Source organism: Pongo abelii, chromosome 5 (assembly GCF_028885655.2).
Source record: "Pongo abelii isolate AG06213 chromosome 5, NHGRI_mPonAbe1-v2.0_pri, whole genome shotgun sequence".
NCBI lineage: Eukaryota > Metazoa > Chordata > Mammalia > Primates > Hominidae > Pongo > Pongo abelii.
The window spans coordinates 30,679,283-30,701,423 of NC_071990.2; the positions used below are offsets into that span (position 1 = coordinate 30,679,283).

The 22,141-nt window shown below is 49.0% G+C and overlaps 1 protein-coding gene across 8 annotated transcripts; it reads left to right on the forward strand.

Moving 5' to 3' along the window:
- The first annotated feature begins 438 nt into the window (after nt 1-438).
- On the forward strand, nt 439-21,947 carry ATAT1 (alpha tubulin acetyltransferase 1). Of its 8 annotated transcripts, none has more exons than XM_024248010.3 (13): nt 439-593; nt 1,061-1,121; nt 1,237-1,328; nt 1,452-1,512; nt 1,633-1,746; nt 1,930-2,031; nt 15,511-15,556; nt 15,671-15,739; nt 17,302-17,373; nt 17,898-18,141; nt 21,014-21,093; nt 21,186-21,228; nt 21,588-21,947. In XM_024248010.3, exons 1-13 carry the CDS (start codon nt 487-489, stop codon nt 21,772-21,774), a joined length of 1,278 nt encoding a protein of 425 aa, XP_024103778.1. In that variant the 5' UTR covers nt 439-486; the 3' UTR covers nt 21,775-21,947.
- The last annotated feature ends 194 nt before the right edge of the window (nt 21,948-22,141 follow it).

Consider the following 22,141-nt stretch of genomic DNA (forward strand, 5'->3'; position numbering starts at 1 on the left):
CTGTTTCCGATGAATGCCATTAGTGGGGGTGGGCTGAGTGATGTTCTTTTCATATAGGCAATTGGGTGATGCTGTGGGGAGATAAGTGGTCAGGCTTAAGCCAGCCTTGCCAGTGACGCCTGGGACTAGAAGCCGGGGATGGGCAGCTTTGCCACTCTGTCAAGATGCCTTTGTGGGCCCCCATTCTACATTCACAGCATGGCCCACTGTTCACTGAGGGGTTAAAAGGTTGGATAGTGAGACATTGGGCCAAGGAAGACTACGTTGCCATGGCACTCACTGCCGTGGGATGCAGGGATGGAAAGGAGTGGCACTGCTAGGGGCACAGCTGGTTTGGCAAGAAAAACGGCCCTGTCAGCTGCCAGGACGCTAGGGGCAAGGTCTACAGGCGGGGCTCCTGGAAATAAAGACTCCGAGAGGCGGTGCGGCGAGGGGAGGGGCGGAAGTGACGTCGTGTGGGGCGGGTCCGACCGCGCACAATGGGCCATGGAGTTCCCGTTCGATGTGGACGCGCTGTTCCCGGAGCGGATCACGGTGCTGGACCAGCACCTGAGGCCACCAGCCCGCCGACCCGGAACCACAACGCCAGCCCGGTGACAGCTCAAACCCACCCCCTGGCCCTTTTCTCCCGGTTCTTCTCCAAACCTGGTCCAGGCACCACGCCCCCTTCTCACTGACTAGTGATCTCCCCTTTTGATGTCCTGGCCTGCCTTTTTGGTGACCTCTGACCCTGGGCCTAGTGGGATTGATCAGCACTTGGATCTGTGACCTTTCACCCCGGTCCCAAAATGTCCCAATCAAAGGATGTGGTTGACCCGGCCTTTCTGCTTCCTCACAATAACCTTAAGGGAGGAGGGAGGGTACCACCTTGAAAGGTGTGACGGAAGTTTGGGTTTCAGAAGGATGGGGTGGGAAATCAGATTGGAAGACTCCCAGGCAAAGGCAGGGAGCCTTCAGTGTTAAACCTGGGTTGGAGTTGTGGCCCGGGTTCCCAGGACTGACTGCCTAGGACCCGCTGATTCAGTGAGTATCTGACTCTTTATTTCTTCTCTTTCTCTAGTGTTGATCTACAGCAGCAAATTATGACCATTATAGATGAACTGGGCAAGGCTTCTGCCAAGGTACTGGAGAGTTTTTCAATGTAGCAAAGGGAGGACCTCTGTGGGGATGGTATATAAGGGAGGCCTGGATCCTTTGGAGAGACTTGCAGAAAGTCTGACTTAATCTTCCCTGCAGGCCCAGAATCTTTCCGCTCCCATCACTAGTGCATCAAGGATGCAGAGTAACCGCCATGTTGTTTATATTCTCAAAGACAGTTCAGCCCGACCGTGAGTGCCACATGCTCTTCCATCCCATACTTAATTCCTTCCTCCCTCAGCCCTTCCCCCATCTTTGACTATCTTTTGCAGATAGATACCACTAGCCTGTTCATTATTTTCCCCATCCTACAGGGCTGGAAAAGGAGCCATTATTGGTTTCATCAAAGTTGGATACAAGAAGCTCTTTGTACTGGTGAGTGTTATTGGAAGCTAGGAGTCCGTATACCTTCGTTTCTGAGAACAAAAGTGCTGGAGGTTAGGGGGCAGCAGAGATGCTGGGGGTCCTAAAACATTTTTATTGTTTCTCTCTTAGGATGATCGTGAGGCTCATAATGAGGTAGAACCACTTTGCATCCTGGACTTTTACATCCATGAGTCTGTGCAACGCCATGGCCATGGGCGAGAACTCTTCCAGTATATGTTGCAGGTATCACTTACCTCTTCACTGGTTCATCCAAACTAGGGGCTGCTTTGCCCTGAGCCCTTCTAGAAGCCCTGCCTCCCACCCCCCATGTTCCCATGTCATCCTATTCCCTTCCCAGGCTTCTGGCTTCCTGTTGGCATGCTTTCCCCATACTTCCTCCTACCCTGAGTCTCCTGTTCCCTGCAGAAGGAGCGAGTGGAACCGCACCAACTGGCGATTGACCGACCCTCACAGAAGCTGCTGAAATTCCTGAATAAGCACTACAATCTGGAGACCACAGTCCCACAGGTTAGAGGTTTCAGAGAATAGATCCCCACTGAGCATTCCCATTGAATTTATTTGTTATTTATGGCAAAGAAGTAGTGACTTATTTCCTATCATATAGGTTTCATTTTCTACAACCGGGCTCTTTCTTTGTCTTGTGGTACCATCTCTCATCCTGTAGTGACTTCCTTCTCATCTATTTTGATTTTTTTTTTTGAGACGGAGTCTCGCTGTGTCGCCCAGGCTGGAGTACAGTGGCGCAATCTCGGCTCACTGCAACCTCCGCTTCCTGGTTTCAAGCGATTCTCCTGCCTCAGCCTCCCGAGTAGCTGGGACTACAGGCACCCACCACCACACCCAGCTATATTTTTAGTAGAAATGGAGTTTCACCATATTGGCCAGGCTGGTCTCAAACTCCTGACCTTGTAATCTGCCCGCCTTGGCCTCCCAAAATGCTGGGATTACAGGTGTGAGCCACCGCATCTGACTTTTTTTTTTTTTTTTAAAGCAGAGTCTCCTGCTGTTGCCCAAGCTGGAGTGCTATGGCAGGATCTTGGCTCACTGCAGCCCAACCTTCTGGGCTCAAGCGATACTCCTCCCTCAGCCTCCTGAGTAGCTGAGACTACAGGCATGCACCACCATGCCTGGCTAATTTTTTATTTTTTGTAGAGATGAGGTCTTGCTATGTTGCACTGGGTGGTCTTGAACTTCTGGCTCAGGAGATCCACCTGCCTCAGCCTCCCAAAGTGCTAGGATTATAGGCATGAGCCACTGTACCCAGACTTATTTTGATTCTTTACCACAAGTTGTTTCCTACACCTAATTTTTCTTTTTTTTCTTTTTCCTTTTTTTTTTGGTGAGATGTAGCCTTGCTCCATCATCCAGGCTGGATTGCAGTGGCGTGATCACAGCTCACTGCAACCTCCGCCTCCAGGGTTCAAGTGATTCTTGTGCCTCAGCCTCCCGAGTAGTAGGGATTACAGGCAAGTGCCACCATGCCCGGCTAATTTTTGTATTTTTAGTAGAGATGGGGTTTCACCATGTTGGACAGACTGGTCTTGAACTCATGGCCTCAAGTGATGTGCCCACCTCGGCCTCCCAAAAGTGCTGGGATTACAGGCGTGAGCCACCGCACCCGACCCTTACGCCTAAATTTTTTTTTTTGAGACAGAGTCGCTCTGTCGCCCAGGCTGGAGTGCAGTGGCACAATCTCAGCTCACCACAAGCTCCGCCTCCCAGGTTCACGCCATTCTCCTGCCTCAGCCTTCCCGAGTAGCTGGGACTACAGGCGCCCACCACCACACCCAGCTAATTTTTTGTATTTTTAGTAGAGATGGGGTTTCACCATGTTAGCCAGGATGGTCTAGATCTCCTGACCTTGTGATCTGCCCACCTCGGCCTCCCAAAGTGCTGGGATTACAGGCGTGAGCCACCGTGCCTGACCCCTTATGCCTAATTTTCAACCCAAACATAGCCAACTCATTTTCACCTCCTTGTTTTCACGTAGTTCATTACTCATCTGGTCAGTCAGTATTTATTCAGGGTCCAGAATAATATGCATACCCTGTCCTCATGGAGCTTTGGCCTAATAGAGGGAAGGAGGTCTTGTTTATAACTAAGTGCAGCAAAATGTTACTAATGCTACCCATTCATCCAATAAACATTGAGTGCCTGGCAGTGTTCTGGGCACTAGGAATGGTTTACTTAATGAAACAAACAACAGCCTGGGCAACATAGCAAAACTCTGTCTCTACAAAAAATACAAAAAAAATTAGCCAGGCGTGCTGGCACGAGCCTGTAGTCCCAGCTACTTGGGAGGCTGAAATGGGAGAATCACTTGAGCCTGGGAGGCAGAGGTTGCAGTGAGCCAAGATCGCGCCACTGCACTATAGCCTGGGCAACAGAGAGAGACCCTGTCTCCAAAAATGAAAACAAAAACACGAAAAAAGGCCAGGTGCACTGCGGTGGCCCACGCCCATAATCCCAGCACTTTGGGAGGCTGACGTGGGCGAATCACTTGAGGTCAGGAGTTAGAGACCAGCCTGGTCAACATGGTAAAACCCCGTCTCTATTAAAAATACAAAAATTAGCAGGGCATGGTGGCGGGTACCTGTAATCCCAGCTACCCAGGAGGCTGAGGCAGGAGAATCACTTGAACCTGGGAGGCAGAGGTTGCAGTGAACCAAGATTGCACCACTGCACTCCAGCCTGAGTGACAGAGTGAGGACTCCATCTCAAAAAAGAAAAAGAAAAAGGGCCAGGCATGGTGGCTCATGCCTGTAATCCCCACACTTTGGGAGGCCAAGGCAGGTGGATCACCTGATATCAGGAGTTCGAGATCAGCCTGTGGAACATAGTGAAACCCTGTCTCTACTAAAAATATAAAAATTAACTGGGCATGATGGCGTGCACCTGTAATCCCAGCTACTCGGGAGGCTGAGGCAGGAGAATTGCTTGAACCCCAGAGGCAGAGGTTACACTGAGCCGAAATCCTGCTGCAGCACTCCAGCCTGGGGGACAAAGCGAGACTCTTGTCTCGGAACAAAAAAAAAAAACAGAAAAAGAAGGAAACAGACAAAAGTCCCTGTCTTAGTGGTGGAGCTTATATTCTAGCTAGAGAGACAAACAAACGTAATAAACAATATGGTTAATAAGTGCTCTGGAAAAATGAGAGCAAGTAAGGGTTTGGGAGTACTCAAGTAAGGTGGGGATGGGAGTATGTGGGATTGCAGGTTGAAAGGAGATCATCACTGAGAAAGTGTCATTTGAGCAATAACTGAAAGGAAGTAAGAGTAAAAACCGGCCGGGCGCGGTGGCTCATGCCTGTAATCCTAGCACTTTGGGAGGCCAAGGTGGGCAGATCATGAGGTCAGGAGATCTAGACCATCAACACAGTGAAACCTCGTCTCCACTAAAAAAAATACAAAAAAATTAGCTGGGTGCCTGTAGTCCCAGCTACTCAGGAGGCTGAGGCAGGAGAATGGCGTGAACCTGGGAGGCAGAGCTTGCAGTGAGCCGAGATCGCGCCAATGCACTCCAGCCTGGGTGACAGAGCGAGACTCCGTCTCAAAAAAAAAAAAAAAAAAAAGAATAAAAACCTAAAAACCAAGGCTGGGCATGGTGACTTACATCTACAATCCTAGTACTTAGGGAGGCCGAGGTGGGTGGATCACTTGAGCCCAGGAGTTCGAGACTAGCCTAGGCAACATGGTGAAACCCCATCTCTACAAAAAACACAAAAATTAGCCAGGTGTGGTGGCACGCACCAGTGGTCCCAGCTACTTGGGCATCTGAGGCAGGAGGATTGCTTAAGCCCAGGAGGTTGAAGCTGCAGTGAGCCGAGATGGTACCACTGCACTGCAGCCTGGGTAACAAAGTGAGACTCTGTCTCAAAACAAACAAACCAAAAAAAAGAATAAGAGCCAAGAAATATCTGGAGAGAGAGCATCCCAGACAGAAGGTACCACCAGTATATGGCCGTGAGGTGGGAGTGTGCCTGAAGGAGCAAATTGGCTGTGTCCAGAGCAGCCTGAGTCAGCGGAGGAGTATGGTAGGAGATGAGACCAGAGAGGTAATATGGAAGGAAGGGCCTTATAGGCTACTGCAAAGACTGGCTTTTACTTTAAGTAAAAAATAAGATCAGGCCAGGGGTGGTGACTCACACCTGTAATCCCAGCACTTTGGGAGGCCGAGGTAGGTGGATCACCTGAGATCGCTACTGAAAATACCAAAATTAGCTGGGTGTGATGGCAGGTGCCTGTAATCCCAGCTATTTGGGAGTCTGAGGCAGGAGAATCACTAGAACCAGGAGGCGGAGGTTGCAGTGAGCCGCTGAAATTGTACCACTGCAGTCCTGCCCGGGCGACAGAGCAAGACTCCTTCTAAAAAAAAAAAAAAAAAAAAAAAAAAAGCGCCAGGCGTGGTATCTCATTCCTGTAATCCCAGCACTTTGGGAGGCCAAGGCAGGCGGATCACAAGGTCAGGAGTTCGAGACCAGCCTGGCCATATGATGAAACCCCATCTCTACTAAAAATACAAAAATTAGCCGGGTGTGGTGGCGGGCACCTGTAGCCCCAGCTACTTGGGAGGCTGAGATAGAAGAATCGCTTGAACCTGGGAGGCAGAGGTTGCAGTGAGCTGAGATCACACTACTGCACTCCAGCCTGGATAACAGAGCTAGACTCCATCAAAGAAAAAAGAAAAATCACTTTGGCTGTGATCTTGATTTTTTCTTTTTTAACAAGATCACTTTGGCTGTTAAGAACAGGCAATAGCCAGGCGCAGTGGCTCATACCTGTAATCCTAGCACTTTGGGAGGCCGAGGCAGGTGGATTGCTTGAGGTCAGGACTTCAAGACCAGTCTGGCCAACATGGTGAAACCCCATCTCTACTAAAAATAGAAAAAAAAATTAGCCAGGTGTGGTGGTGCTCGCCTGTAATCCCAGCTACTCGGGAGACTGAGGCAGGGGAATTGCTTGAACCAGGGAGGTGGAGGTTGCAGTGAGCTGAGATTGTGCCACTGCACTGCACTCTAGCCTGGCGACAGAGTAAGACCCCATATCAAGAAAAAAAAAGAAGGCAATAAGGGAGCAAGAGTAGAAGCAAGTAGACTAATTAGGCAGCAACAATCCTGGCGAAAAATGGTGGTGGCTCAGACCAAGGTGGTAGCTGTAGTGATGGTAAAGAGTGGTCACATTTTAAATATTTTGAAGGTAAAGCAAGTAAGATTTCCTGACAGATTGTATGTGGACAAAGAGGACTTTAGGACAACCCCAAAGCCTGAGCAGCTGGAAGAATGGAGTTGCTTTAACTGAGATGGTAGGTAGACCAGCTTTGGGGGAAATACTAGGAGTACATTTGTAATATGTTAATTGGAGATGTCTGTGATATGTCCAGGTTTGAGTAGACAGTTGGATACTTCCCTGGAGGTCAGGGAGGAGGTTTGGGGAGGAGAGTTTTCAGCATACATCTGGTATTTAAAGCCAAGAGACAAGATGCGATCACCATAGAAAGATTATAGATAGAGAAGCTGCCCCTTTGGGCCCTCTTTAAGAAGTGAGGACCCCCAACTGGCTGCTCTGAAAAGCCATCTTTGCATTGTTCCTGGTTCGGTGTCCTGCTCACCGCAGCCACCTCCGCCATGCACTTCCTCTGCTGCCCCAGAGTCTGGCAGCTTAATCGACATAGTCCCCAAACTCTCACTTTCTTCTTAATCCCTTGCATCGGATCACCGCTGTGCCCCACCATGTCAGAGGCAATTGTGGACACAAGCTCCGAGATCACCACCAAGGACCTCAAGGAGAAGTTGTGGAGGAGGCAGAAAGTGGAAGGGATGCCCATGCTAACGGGAACGCTAATGAGGAAAATGGGGAGCAGGAGGCTGACAATGAGGTAGATGAAGAAGAGGAACAGGGTGGGGAGAAAGAGGAGAAGGAGGCCAGGCGCGGTGGCTCGCGCCTGTAATCCCAGCACTTTGGGAGGCCGAGGCGGGCGGATCACGAAGTCAGAAGATCGAGACCATCCTGGCTAACACGGTGAAACCCCGTGTCTACTGAAAATACAAAAAATTAGCCGGGCGTGGTGGCGGGAGCCTGTAGTCCCAGCTACTTGGGAGGCTGAGGCAGGAGAATGGCGTGAACCCCGGAGGCAGAGCTTGCAGTGAGCCAAGATCGCGCCACTGCACTCTAGCCTGGGCGACAGAGCGAGACTCCATCTCAAAAACAACAACAACAAAAAGTCTCGTTCTGAGCATTCCAGTAGCTTCTTTAGTGTATGTAGTTAGCTGTACCATAAGTAGTTGGTTTGTGTGAGATGGTTAAAAAGGCCAAAGATAAAATGTTTCATTTATTTGCCTTTTTTATCTATGAAATGGCTGCTTATTTATTTATGTAGGCCTATTTGATGTATGTGTGAAACAATATTGTGCAACAATAAACCCAAATTTTATTTTGCTGAGTTGTTCTAACAGCAACAAAAAGAAGTGAAGAAAGAGAAGACCAGCAAATGCAACCACAGAGTGACTAGTGAAGTAGATGAAAACTGAGGCCAGGTGTGGTGGCTCACACCTGTAATCCCAGCACTTTGGGAGGCCGAGTCGGGTGGATCACCTGAGGTCAGGAGTTCAAGACCAACATGGTGAAACCCCATCTCTACTAAAAATACAAAATTAGCCAGGCGAGGTGGCTCATGCCTGTAATCCCAGCTACTTGGGAGGCTGAGGCAGGAGAATCACTTGAACCTGGGAGGTGGAGGTTGCAGTAAGCTGAGATCATGCCATTGCACTCCAGCCTGGGCAACAAAGCGAAACTCCATCTCAAAAAAAAAAAGAAAAGAAGACTGAAAAGTAAGGTGACCTGAAAGGCCACTGAAGAAAGTGTTTCCAGGAGGAAGGAATGGTTTACTGGGTCAAATGCTGCTGATCAAGGAGCACAGAGGTCTGAGAAGTTACCGTTGGATTTTATCTGCCTTAGGCCATTGGTGATCTTAATGAGCAGTTTTGGTGCAGCGGTGTGTGGAAGCCTGGATGCAGTGGGTCTTGTAGACTGAGAAGCTAGGAACACAGCAAGAATAAGCTACTCTTTTAAATCCTGCTTTAAGAGGAATAGAAATAGAGCAAGAGCTGGAGGGTGATGTGGATCAAAAGAGTTGATCTTTTTCAGATGGGAGAACAAATAGCATTAGAATGATTCAGTAGAGAGAAAATATTATTATGTCAGAGAAAGTGGGGAGAACTGTTGAAGTGATGTCATTGAGTGGGCGGCGGGGGTGTTGAGATTTGGTTGACAAGTTAGCCTTGGATAGGAACATGGACAGTTAATCCATTGTAACATGATTTGATAGACGTGATTACAGAGGAGGCATAAGGACATGGATTTGAGTGCTATCTTGGGCTGGGGGTTGGGTAAAGAAAGACGACATGTCTAATCTTAAAAGGCAAGTGTTTGTCAGGTGGACAAAAGGCTAAAGTGCATTTCATGTAGAGGAACTGGCATGAGCAAAGGCAGAAAGGTATTAAACCACCTTTCAAGCCAGGCGTGGTGGCTCACGCCTGTAATCCCAGCACTTTGGGAGGCCAAGGTAGGCGGATCACAAGGTCAGGAGATCGAGACCATCCTGGCTAACACGGTGAAACCCTGTCTCTACTAAAAATATAAAAAAAATTAGCTGGGCGTGGTGGCGGGCGCCTGTAGTCCCAGCTACTCAGGAGGCTGAGGTGGGAGAATGGCGTGAACCCAGGGGGCGGAGCTTGCAGTGAGCCCAGATCATGCCACTGCACTCCAGCCTGGGCGACAGAGCGAGACACTGTCTCTAAATAAATAAATAAATAAATAAAAATAAACCACCTTTCAGGACACTACAAGCAGTGTGGTGTGGTTGGAGTGCTGGCATGTGCTTGTTGGGGGAGGATGAGGATGGGCTGGTAGACATTACAGCAAGGTCAAGGCAAGGGATAGGCAGGGTCTTCCTACAGTATATTTTTCCATTAAGAGAAAACAGAGAGCAGTGGAAGGAGCACAGTATTTTTTTTTTTTTTTTTTTTTGAGATGGAGTCTCAGTCTGTCGCCCAGGCTGGAGTGCAGTGGCGCAATCTCAGCTCACTGGAACTCTGCCTCCTGGGTTCAAGCAATTCTCTTGCCTCAGCCTCCTGAGTAGCTGGAATTAGAGGTGCCCACCACCACACCTGGCTAATTTTTGTGTTGATGAGGTTTCACCATGTTGGCCAGACGTCTCGAACTTCTGACCTCAAGTGATCCGCCCACCTCGGTCTCCCAAAGTGCTACAATTACAGCCGTGAGCCACCATACCCGGCCCTGGAGCACAGTATTCGATATGAAACACATTACCCAGTTAACATGTAAGGCCAGAGCAGTATAGAGTGTAAATAATAACTCACATTTCATGGGCTCTATGTGGTATCTATATGCATCATCTCAGTGGATTCTTGCACATCTTTTTGAGGTAGGTACTATGATTAAACCTATTTTGGGTTTATACAAATTAGTGACTTAACCAAATTCACATAGCCAGTAAATAGTAGAGTCCACATTTGAACCCATAGCCATTTGCACCCTGTGAACTTTTTTTTTTTTTTTCTTTTTGAGGCAAGGTCTTGCTCTGTTGCCTAGGCTGGAGTGCAGTGGCACCATCACGGCTCACTGCAGTCTCTACCTCCTAGGCTCAAGAGATCTTCCCTACCAGCCTGGCCAACATGGCGAAACTCCATCTCTATTAAAAATATAGAAATAAGCCGGGCATGGTGGCATGTGCCTGTAATCCCAGCTACTCAGGAGGCTGAGACAGGAGAAGAGCTTGAACCTGGGAGGTGGAGGTTGCAGGGAGCAGAGATCACACCATTGTACTCCAGCATGGGCGACAGAGTGAGATTCCGTGTTAAAAAAAAAAAGCCGGATGCATTGGCTCGTGCCTGTAACCCCAGCCAGCACTTTGGAAGGCCAAGGCGGGCGGATCACGAGGTCAAGAGATCAAGACCATCCTGGCCAACATGGTGAAACCCTGTCTCTACTGAAAATACAAAAATTAGCTGGGCATGGTGGTGCATGCCTGTAGTCCCAGCTACTCGGGAGGCTGAGGCAGGAGAACCCGGGAGGTGGAGGTTGCAGTGAGCTGAGATCTTGCCACTGCAGTCCAGCCTGGCAACGGAGCGAGACTCCGTCTCAAAAAAGAGATCTTCCCACCTCAACCTCCCAAGTAGCTGGGACTACAGGTGTGAGCCACCATGCCTGGCTAATTTTTTTTTTTTTTTTTTTTTTTGAGATGGAGTCTCACTCTGTCACCCAGGCTGGAGTGCAGTGGCACGAACTCGGCTTACTGCAAGCTCCGCCTCCTGGGTTCACGCCATTCTGCCTCAGCCTCCTGAGTAGCTGGGACTACAGGCGCCCAGCACTACGGCCTGCTAATTTTTTGTATTTTTAGTAGAGACAGGGTTTCACCGTGTTAGCCAGGATGGTCTCGATCTCCTGACCTCGTGATCCGCCCGCCTCAGCCTCCCAAAGTGCTGGGATTACAGACTTGAGCCACTGGGCCCGGCCCATGCCTGGCTAATTTTTAAAAATATTTTTGTAGAGATGAGGTCTTGCTATATTGCCTGGGCTGGTCTTGAACTCCTGGGCTCAAGCTATCCACATGAGCCACCATGCCCAGCCCCCATTAAATTTTTTTTTTTGAGATGGAGTCTCACTCTGTCACCCAGACTGAAGTGCAGTGGTGCAATCTCAGCTCACTACAGCCTCTCCCTCCTGAGGTCAATCGATTCTCCTGCCTCAGCCTCCTGAGTAGCTAGGATTACAGGCGCACGTCACCACGCCCAGCTAATTTTTGTATTTTTAGTAGGGACAGGGTCTCGAACTCCTGACCTCAAGTGATCCACCCGCCTTGGCCTCCCAAAGTGTGGGATTACAGGCGTGATCCACCACGCCTGGCCCCCAAGTTTTTTTTTTTTTTTTGAGACAGAGTCTCGCTGTGTCGCCCAGGCTAGAGTGCAGTGTTGTGATCTCAGCTCACTGCAAGCTCTCCTCCTGAGTAAACTCTTAATGGCTACACTATTTTCCTGGCTGAAACACTGCGGCTGGAATGAGAAGTCTGAAAGTTGAGGCCCAGCCCTGCCACTTGTAGCTACTTGGCACTGGCCAAGCGAAGCCATGTCTCCAAGGCTGTATTTCCCCCCAACTTCTTTCAAATAGTGACTTCCAGGATTGTTGTGAAGGCCAAATTAAATGTGAAAATATAATGAAGTAACTCTAAAATTAATATTTACTAGTTATCAAAGTAGCATCCTGGCCTCCAGCATGTCTTCCGCTGACTTTCCCCACCCCTTGGAACCATGCTGAATTTTTTATTTTATGTATTTATTTGTTTATTTTTTGAGACGGAGTCTCGTTCTCTTGCCCAGGCTGGAGTGCAGTGGCACAATCTCGGCTCACTGCAACCTCCGCCTCCTGGGTTCAAGCGTTTCTCCTGCCTCAGCCTCCCAAGTAGCTAGGATTACAGGCGCACACTGCCACGCCTGGCTAATTTTTTGTACTTATAGTAGAGACAGGGTTTCACCATCTTAGCCAGACTGGTCTTGAACTCCTGACCTCAAGTGATGCCTGCCTCAGCCTCCCAAAGTGCTGGGATTACAGGTGTGAGCCACTGAACCTGGCCTTTAGCACCTTTTTATGTGCTTATTGGCCATTTGTGTATCTTCTTTAGAGAAAAGTTTATTCAAGTCTTTTGTCTGTTCTTAAATTGTGTTCTTTTTTGTTCTGAGAGTTTTTCATATATTCTAGATAGAAGACACTTATCAGATGTATGAATTGCAAACATTTTCTCCCATTCTGTAGATTGTCTTTTCACTTTCTTTTTTTTTTTTTTTTTTTGAGACGGAGTCTCGCTCTGTCGCCCAGGCTGGAGTGCAGTGGCACGATCTCAGCTCACTGCAAGCTCCGCCTCCCGGGTTCACGCCATTCTCCTGCCTCAGCCTCCCGAGTAGCTGGGACTACAGGCACCCGCCACCACATCCGGCTAATTTTTTTGTATTTTTAGTAGAGATGGGGTTTCACCGTGTTAGCCAGGATGGTCTCAATCTCCTGACCTCATGATCTGCCTGCCTCGGCCTCCCAAAATGCTGGGATTACAGGCGTGAGCCACCGTGCCCGGCCTGTCTTTTCACTTTCTTAGTGAAAAATGAAGCATAAGATTTTTATTTTATTTATTTATTATTATTTTTTGAGACAGAGTCTTACTTTGTCACCCAGGCTGGAGTACAGTGGCGTGATCTCAGCTCACTGCAACCTCCACCTCCTGGGTCCAAGTGATTCTTCTGCCTCAGCCTCCTGAGTAGCTCGGACTACAGGTGTGCACCACCACGCCCGGCTAATTTTTGTATTTCTAGTAGAGACGGGGTTTCGCCATGTTGGCCAGTCTGGTCTAGAACTCCTGAAAGATTTTTATTTTTATGGAGTACAGTTTATCTTTTTCTTTTGTTTCTTGTGCATTGGTGTCACATTTAAGAAACTTGCCAACTGGGCGCAGTGGCTCATTCCTGTAATCCCAGCAGTTTAGGAGGCTGAGGTGGGCGGATCATGAGGTCAAGAGATCAAGACCATCCTGGCCAACATGTTAAAACTGCGTCTCTACTAAAAATACAAAAAAATAGCTGGGCTTGGTGGCACACGCCTGTAGTCCCAGCTACTCAGGAGGCTGAGGCAGGAGAATCGCTTGAACCCAGGAGGTGGAGGTTGCAGTGAGCCAAGATTGTGCCACTGCACTCCAGCCTGGCGACAGAGCAAGACTCCATCTAAAACAAAAAAAGAAAAAGAAACTTGCCTAACCCAAGGTCAAGAAGACTTCCCCTTTTCATTCTAATAATTCATAATTTTAGCTTTTATTTATTTTATTTATTTATTTATTTATTTTTGAGATGGAGTCTTGCTCTGTGGCCCAGGCTGGAGTGCAATGGCATGATCTCAGGCTCACTGCAACTTCTGCCTCCCAGGCTCAAGCGATTCTAATGCCTGAGCCTCCCAAGTAGCTGGAATTACAGGCATGCACCACCATGCCCAGCTAATTTTTGGATTTTTAGTAGAGATGGGGTTTCACCATGTTGGCCAGACTGGTCTCAGACTTCTGACCTCGTGATCCATCCGCCTCAGCCTCCCAAAGTGCTGGGATTACAGACATGAGCCACCGCACCTGGCCAGTTTTAGCTTTTACATTTAGGTCTTTGATCTCGAGTTAATTTTTGACTATGGTATGAGGTGTAGAGATCCAAATTAATACTCTTGCATGTGGATATTCAGTTGTCCAAGCACCATTTGTTGAAGAGGCTGTTCTTTTCCCATTGAATTGTCTTGGCACCCTTGTCAAAAGTCAATTGACCAGAGACATATGGGTTTATTTCTGGATTCTCAATCCATTCCTTTGATCAATATGTTGATCCTTAGGCCACTACCACAGTTTTGATTACCATAATTTTGTAGTAAGTTTTGAAATCAGGAAGTGTAAATTCTCTAGCTTTGGTTTTTCTTTTTCTTTTTTGAGATGGGATCTCACTCTGTCACCCAGGGTGGAGTGCAGTGCAGTGGAGCAATCTCGGTTCACTGCAACCTCCACCAATCCTCCTACCCCAGCCCCCCAAGCAGCTGGGACCACAGGCATGCGCTACCACTTCTGGCTATTTTTTGTATTTTTGGTAGAGACGGGCTTTACCATGTTTCCCAGGCTGGTCGCAAACTCCTGAGCTCAAACAGTCTGCCTGCCTTGGCCTCCCAGAGTGCTGGGATTACAGGTGTTAGCCACCATTCCTGGTCTGTTCTTTTTCAAGATTGTTTTTGGCTATTTGAGGTCCTCTGCAATTTCTTGTGAACTTTAGGATCAGCCTTTTGGGGTCTGAGTTTTTTATTGAGTCTGTTATCAAAGACAAGAAGGTTGGCTTTTGTTCCTCTCTCTATGATTTTCCTAACATAGGGTTCTGTACCTAAGTGTGTGCTGAGTGGCCAGCAGACAGCTATACAGTCATGTGCTTATCGTGACATTTCAGTCAGTGGCAGACCACGTATGTAACAATGGCCCTATAAGATTATAATACCATATTTTTACTGTACCTTTTCCTTTTTTTTGAGACAGAGTCTCGCTCTGTCACCCGGGCTGCAGTGACACGATCTCGGCTCACTGCAACCTCCGCCTCCCGGGTTCAAGCGATTCTCCTGCCTCAGCCTCCTGAGTAGCTGGGACTACAGGCATGCGCCACTATGCCCAGCTAATTTTTGTATTTTTAGTAGAGATGGGGTTTCACCATGTTGGTTGGCCAGGATGGTCTCGATCTCTTGACCTCGTGATCTGTCCGCCTCAGCCTCCCAAAGTGCTGGGATTACAGGTGTGAGCCACTGCACCTGACCTTTACTGTACCTTTTCTGTGTTTAGGTATGTTTAGATACATCAGCTGAACCATTATGTTAGAATTGCCTACAGCTGGCTGAGCACGGTGGCTCACGTCTATAATCCCAGGACTTTTGGAGGCTGAGGCAGAAGGATCGCATGAGCACAGGAGTTTGAGACTGGCCTGGGCATCATAGTGAGACCCCCATTTCTACAAAAAGCTAAAAAAAAAATTAGTAGCCAGATGTGGTGGCATGCACTTGTGGTCCTAGCTACTTGGGAGGCTGAGGTGGGAGGATCATTTAAGCCCAGGTTGGTGCTGCAGTGAGCTGTGATGGCGCCACTGCACTCCAGCCTAGGCAACAGAGCGAGACCCTACCTCTCAAAAAAAAAAAAAAAAAATTGCCTACAGCATTCAGTACAGTAACATGCTGTACAGGTTTGTAGCCTAGGAGCAATAGGCTGTATGATATAGTCTGGGTGTGTTGTAGGCTATAGTGTCTAGGTTTGTGTAAGCACACTCTGTGATGTTCACACAATGAAATCACCCGATGACGTATTTCTCAGAATGTATCCCCATCGTTAAGTGATGCATGATTGTATTTTGTTTGTTTCATCTTCCAGGTGAACAACTTTGTGATCTTTGAAGGCTTCTTTGCCCATCAACATCGTAAGTTTTTGCACCTTTTGTTGGTCACATAGTCGGGGTGAGGGAAAGGAAAGAGCTGGACTCTTGGTCCTGCCAGCCCCTCACTGAGGGGCCCCGCCGCTTCCTTCCTCACAGGGCCCCCTGCTCCCTCTCTGAGGGCAACTCGACACTCTCGTGCTGCTGCAGTCGATCCCACGCCCGCTGGTAAAGCCTGTATTGAAGGGGTGGAACTGTAGTGCAGTGATGGCTACTTACTCTAGATGCCACGGGGTACAGTGCCATCTGTGGGCAATTTTGGAAAATTCTAAAGCAACCCAAGTCTCCAGCAGTCATGACTGTTTGCCTTTGCCCTCATGGGAGCTCAGTGCATTTTATATTTGGCAAGACTTTTAACTAAGCAAGCTCATTGGGAGCCTGTTTGACAGCTGATATCAATGGACCCTCTTGCTAGTTCAGGTCCGTCAACATAGGCCAGAGTCAGGCTCCTTTGTAAACCCCAGGCTTCTGTCAGCCAGTGAGGGACAGGCTGGTGCAAACAGCCCTTCCATTTGCAGTCACAGAATAGTGACACAAATGGCCCAAAATTTAAATGTTAGTTTTAGAAGATAACACTCAGAATTTATAACATTTCCAACCAGATAATGAAATTGATATGGAGAAACCAAACCTCAGAGGCACTAAAATGCTGTCCAGATTCCCCATCCCATACACACACACACAAACACACTTACTGACAGTCTGAACCCCACTCCTTCCTCTCCCTCACCACCTCCACCTTACCAACTTCTGACAGCTGTACAGTGCTTGCTTGCACAGAAGAGCCCCCTTCCTGAGCTGACTCTGTGGCCAGGAAAGGATGTAACCACCATCCAAAGAGCAGTCTGTAACCAGCTATGAGCATCACAGTGTCAGGCACTGAGAGGCACCTCAACTCGCTTTGGTTTCCAAGGCTTCTCCCATTTAGCTTGTTCAGAAGCACAGGCTGTGAGAGGGACTGAGGGCCAACAAGGATGGTGAGGACTCAGGCCTGCAGGGGAGGGTGCTGTGGATAAAGCTTAAGTGAATTTGCTGAGAAGTCTTTGATTTGCCACACATACATGATGGAGAATCTCTTGAGAGGGAAAGCCAGGAGCAAGTAGAGAAGTGAGGAGGGGGAGGCTGAACTTTGGACATTACATCAGCCTCCTGCTTACTCTGATAGCTCTCTTTCAGATGCCCATATTTATTTTCTCCTCATCCTTTTTTTTTTTAACCCAATGAAACTTCAGTCTCTTCCCATTTTCGTATAGGAAGGAGAGATTCTGCCCTCCTTCCAAACCTCCCCTGACCTCTCCAGAGCAATTCCTGATTAACCAAGGGCTTTGTCCATCTCATCCAGAGGAACCCAGGGTCCTCGTTGGCCCGGCTGGGACCATTCCACTGCCCCAGAATCCCAGGGGGCCGTGACAGCACCCACTGACAGTAAGAGCTCCCTCCCCTTGGCTGCCCTTCTCCTGCATCTCCCAGGCCCCCAGAGTCTCCCCTTCGATCTTTCTCCCTAGCTCTGTGTTTGGCCTACTCCTTCTGGCTCTCCTCAAAAGTGTTCCACATTCCCCTCAAATTCCCTTTTGGTGTGCTGGCATTGCCACGGTGCTGCTCCTGCAAGTTCCCAGGAGGAACTGTGGTGTCAGGGAGCAGAGGTTTGGGGTTGGGGGATAGTGGCTGGGAGGAGGGGTGCAAAGTATGTCTCCTAATGCTTACCCTGCCTATGTCCCCTCCACTACCAGCTCCATCAAGGAAGCTGCCACCCAAGAGAGCAGAGGGAGACATCAAGCCATACTCCTCTAGTGACCGAGAATGTAAGAGGGGCAAGGATGGGGTGTCTGGGCCTGGGGGACCTTAACACAAGGGAAGAGAATGCTCAGGGGACCCAGGGGAAGGATTCATTCTCTCTAAAGACTCAGATTTCTTGGGCCGGGCGTGGTGGCTCATGCCTGTAATCCCAGCACTTTGAGAGGCCAAGGCGGGCGGATCGCCTGAGTCCAGGGGTTCAAGACCAGCCTGGCCAACACGGTGAAACCCCGTCTCTACTAAAAATACAAAAATTAGCTGGGCATGGTGGCACGTGCCTGTAATCCCAGCTACTTGAGAGGCTGAGGCAGGAGAATGGCTTGAACCCAGGAGGCGGAAGTTGCAGTGAGCCAAGATGGTGCCACTGCACTCCAGCTTGGGTGACAGAGTGAGACTCCGTCTCAAAAAAGAAAAAAAAAAAAAAGAAAGACTCAGATTTCTCTTTTTTTCTACCCAAACCTTTGCTGTCATGACTCTCTCTCTTCCTTTTTTCTTCTTTTTCTGTCTTGCTCTTCATTCTCCCTGTCCCCAGTTCTGAAGGTAGCTGTGGAGCCTCCTTGGCCCCTAAACAGGGCCCCTCGCCGCGCCACACCTCCAGCCCACCCACCCCCCCGCTCCAGCAGCCTGGGAAACTCACCAGAACGAGGTCCCCTCCGCCCCTTTGTGCCAGAGCAGGAGCTGCTGCGTTCCTTGCGCCTCTGCCCCCCACACCCTACCGCCCGCCTTCTGCTGGCTGCTGACCCTGGGGGCAGCCCAGCCCAACGTCGTCGCACCAGGTAATAGGAGTTGAAGGGCTAAGGAGCCTCACAGCTATCAAAGAGGATGTCAGAAATGGCAAAGGGCAATTTGAATCCATCAGAGAGATGGATCAATAAGATGGGTGGATTGGGGGGGTCCTGAAACCTTTCACAAAAAATATTTGTGCAAGTGATCTGGGAAAAAAATACAGTGAAAGAGCAGAATAGGACCTTATATGGAGCCTAGGGACCCTGGCTTTAATGTGAGAGTTGTGTGGAATGGTAGGAAGAACACCGAGATCCATCGAGTTGGGGGAACAGAGCCTTCTAAGATTGGGGAAATCTTCGCTTAATACTTGCTGGGGAAGGGGCAGTGTCTGACACAGAGTGGGGAGCCACTGGCTTGTGTGCCAAGAGTCCATCGCAGCAGGCAGGGAGTGGGCATTTCCTTTATTTCTCTCCCTAGCTTTCTCTTCACCTCTGACTTCTCTGTTTTTCTCTCCCCCGCCCCCCGCCATTTCCCCTCTCCCTTCCTCCCATCCATAACATCCTTCCACAGCTCCCTTCCCCGCTCTGAGGAGAGTCGATACTGACAGCTACCCTCTCCCTTCCCTGGGAGACCTAGGGTGGGCAGAGACCCCCTCCCTGAGAACCTCAGACCCACTCTTCCATTGCATCCTGTAGGACCCAGTGGAACCTGACAGAGCCCATAGGGTTCCCTCTTCTACTTTCTTAGACAGCAGAGATGTCAGGGTCTCAAACTGCCTAACACTTTGTAGCTTTTCTTACCACAAAAGCACCCCTTCTCTCCTAACTTGGGCTCTGAATACTTTCCCCACAGGAAGTCTGATCTGTTGCCAGACTTCTTGATTAGATGGCTCATACATTTATCTAGAGAAGCACACTCTTGCTTGCTGTCAAATTTTAGAACACCATGGAAGGTCTAAGGGCGTCCTGTGCCAGGGAAACTTTTTAAGGAATTTTATCTATGGGATAAACCCCATATTCCCTCTAGTGTCTACTGGTGGCTCTAATACTGCTTTGTGCTGCCTGCCACACTTGCCCTTTGAGCCTGCGAATGGCCGCCAGTGAGCAAGCTCTGCTTCAGAGCAGTCTAGTTAGGTAGAACAGGGACTTACCAGCTTCCCAAAGGGATCTACTCAACATTGCCAAACTCTTCATTTCCACATTTTGTGTAGGTGTCAGGGAACCCCAAACTGGTGTTGCTTTGGGGCCTCTAAAGGAGACTGGCTGACACCACCATTTCCCCCAGATCCAGATTCTCTGAGGGAGGCTGTTTCTTGAGAGTAGATCCAGAGTCTCAAGGATCTGTTAGATCCTGGAATCCCCTCTTGCATCCATCCCTCCCTGGTAGCTAGATGCCGATATATTCCTGTCTTGTGAGATTGTCGAGATGAGATGGGGGACCACTCTTCCTCTCTCCCTCCTCTCTCCTTTCCTCCATAGCAAGGACAACCTTCCCTGCTCCATGCCCAGAGTATAGCTAGATCCCTTCCCCTCCCTAACCTCTGAATGTGTGCTAGATCAGGTGCCCCACTGTGTTTCCTGAAATCCTTGGGAGCCGGATCTCCCCCTCTCCCCTACTCACTCTTCCCTTTTCTTCTCTCAGTGTTGTCTGAATAAAGTGTGAATTCTTTTGTGTTTTCTAAATTGACATTTTCAATGAAAAAAAGAATCACAAAAAAAAAGAAGTTGTCAGCCTCATTTGTGCGTCATCCCTTATTTTCCTGGGATCTCAGGACCTCTGTCCCTCTCATTTCTCACTTCTGAGATCTGCACATCTTTTACCCAGGAGCCTCAGAGCTCGCGGGTCTGGTGTCTGCCTATGCCCATCTTCACTGTTAGTCCTCCTGCAGATTCTGTGTCTCCTTTCATGTAGGTGCTGGATCCCTGTGTGTGGGCTTCTGTATCTACTCCCTCATTCCCTCCAGGAACCTCCAGCTCTCCCCAGTGATTTCTACCCTTTACTCTGGGCCTGCCTTTGCCAAGATATCAAAGCTTACCAACATCTCTGGATCCACTAATTACCTCCTGCCTCCTGTATTCCTCTTCCCACTCTGATTACCTGACGTCTGCTCCACTAAACCGCTGGATCTCTCTCAAGACAAACCCTTACCTCCATTGAGAGTGCAACACAGTCTGTCACCCTATTTACAGAGGCCCCCTTCCTTTTCCTCCTAAATTCAAAATTCAGCCTTGTCACTTCCTATTTCCCTCTGGTCTAAGGAATCTTTTTTTTTTTTTGAGATGGAGTCCTGCTCTGTCGCCAGGCTGGAGTGCAGTGGCACAATCTCGGCTCACTGCAACCTCCGCCTCCTGGGTTCAAGCAATTCTCCTGCCTTAGCCTCCCAAGTAGCTGGGATTACAGAAGTGCACCCCCGCGCCCAGCTAGTTTTTGTATTTTTAGTAGAGATGGGGTTTCACCATGTTGGCCAGGATGGTCTCGATCTCCTATCGCGTGATCCACCCGCCTTGGCCTCCCAAAGTGCTGGAATTACAAGCATGAGCCACCGCACCCAGCCTGGTCTAAGGAATCTTATACTTAAGGTAACCCTGTTTTCCAAACCAAACACCAGAGTACCTGATCCAACACATTTTTGACCACATGTGAGTCTGTTCTTATGACATGATTTGGATCACACCTAGCCATAGATTTAACTAGAAAGAATAGAGCAATAAATCAGAAGCACTCCAGAAAATCTTGGGTATAAAATGAACTTCCCCCACCCTTTTCTGGGGCACAGCTTTGATTAAAACCCATTAGGAATGATAATTACCCCCTTCTCTTTGTTCCTGTGCTATTCCTTTTACTCCTCTCCTCTGATTCCTCCATACCCACCCATCTTTCATCCAGTAGCCTCCTCCCCATCATCTCCCATTTCTTCTACAGGGGGACTCCCCCAGGTCTGGTAGCCCAAAGCTGCTGCTACAGCCGCCATGGGGGGGTGAATTCCTCATCCCCCAATATAGGTAAGTATTCACTCCTCCCTACCCTCAAATCAAGTAGGCCACATTCACTATCTACTCCTGCCTCCCCATTCACATGCCTGATATTTCCACAGGCAACCAAGACTCCAAGCAGGGAGAACAGGAAACAAAGAATAGGTGAGGTCTAAACCCCTCCCCTAACAGCCTCCCACCACCATCTGACTCCCTTCCTAACATCATTCTCAGCCACTTCCTACTCTTAAATCTTATTGTATAAACTGGACACCAGCTCCTCCCACAATTCCTTCTACCTTACATCCTGCAAGCCCCTTTCCCCCACAGGTTCAACTCTGGTACTTCCCTTTGGAATACGGGTTCTCTGAGAGGTTTTAAATTTGGACATAGCACTAATGGTTCCAGCCTCATACCCATCATGTGTCCTACATTAAAACCTGGCCTGAGATCTTGAAGAGTCTGTAATCTTAATTTCCTCTTTAGTATTCCTATAACCCACTCTCCATCTCCCCACCTACCAGGTCTGCCAGTGAGGAGCAGGCCTTGTCACAGGATGGGTCTGGGGAGAAGCCCATGCACACAGCTCCTCCACAGTCCCCGACCCCGGCCCCGGCCCCACCAGCCCAGTCCTGGACAGTGGGTGGGGACATACTCAACGCCAGGTTCATTCGAAACCTGCAGGAACGTCGCAGCACCAGGCCTTGGTGACCGCATCTTCAAAGTATTATTTCTCCCTCACTACAGGAAAGAGCCAAAGCTCAACCCTCATAATAGATGGATACATTCATTCATTCATTCATTCATTCGTTCAGCAGGCTTATCAGATTCAAGTCATTTGTATCTTTTAACCAGACCAATAAAAGTATTTATTTTTATCACAAGAGCTGTTGAAAAATTTGACTCATTATTTCAGCCGCCTCACCCCTCACTGTCGTTGCACCCGGTTCAGGCTTCAGCCCTGTTTTTGCTCAGCTTTTTGCTCAAGGGCCTCAGCTGTGAATACGCGCTTGGGGGGCGGGGGGGTGTGTGTGTTGGGGGGGGTGGTGCTGCTAACTTGCGCAAGCGCACTCAGGGC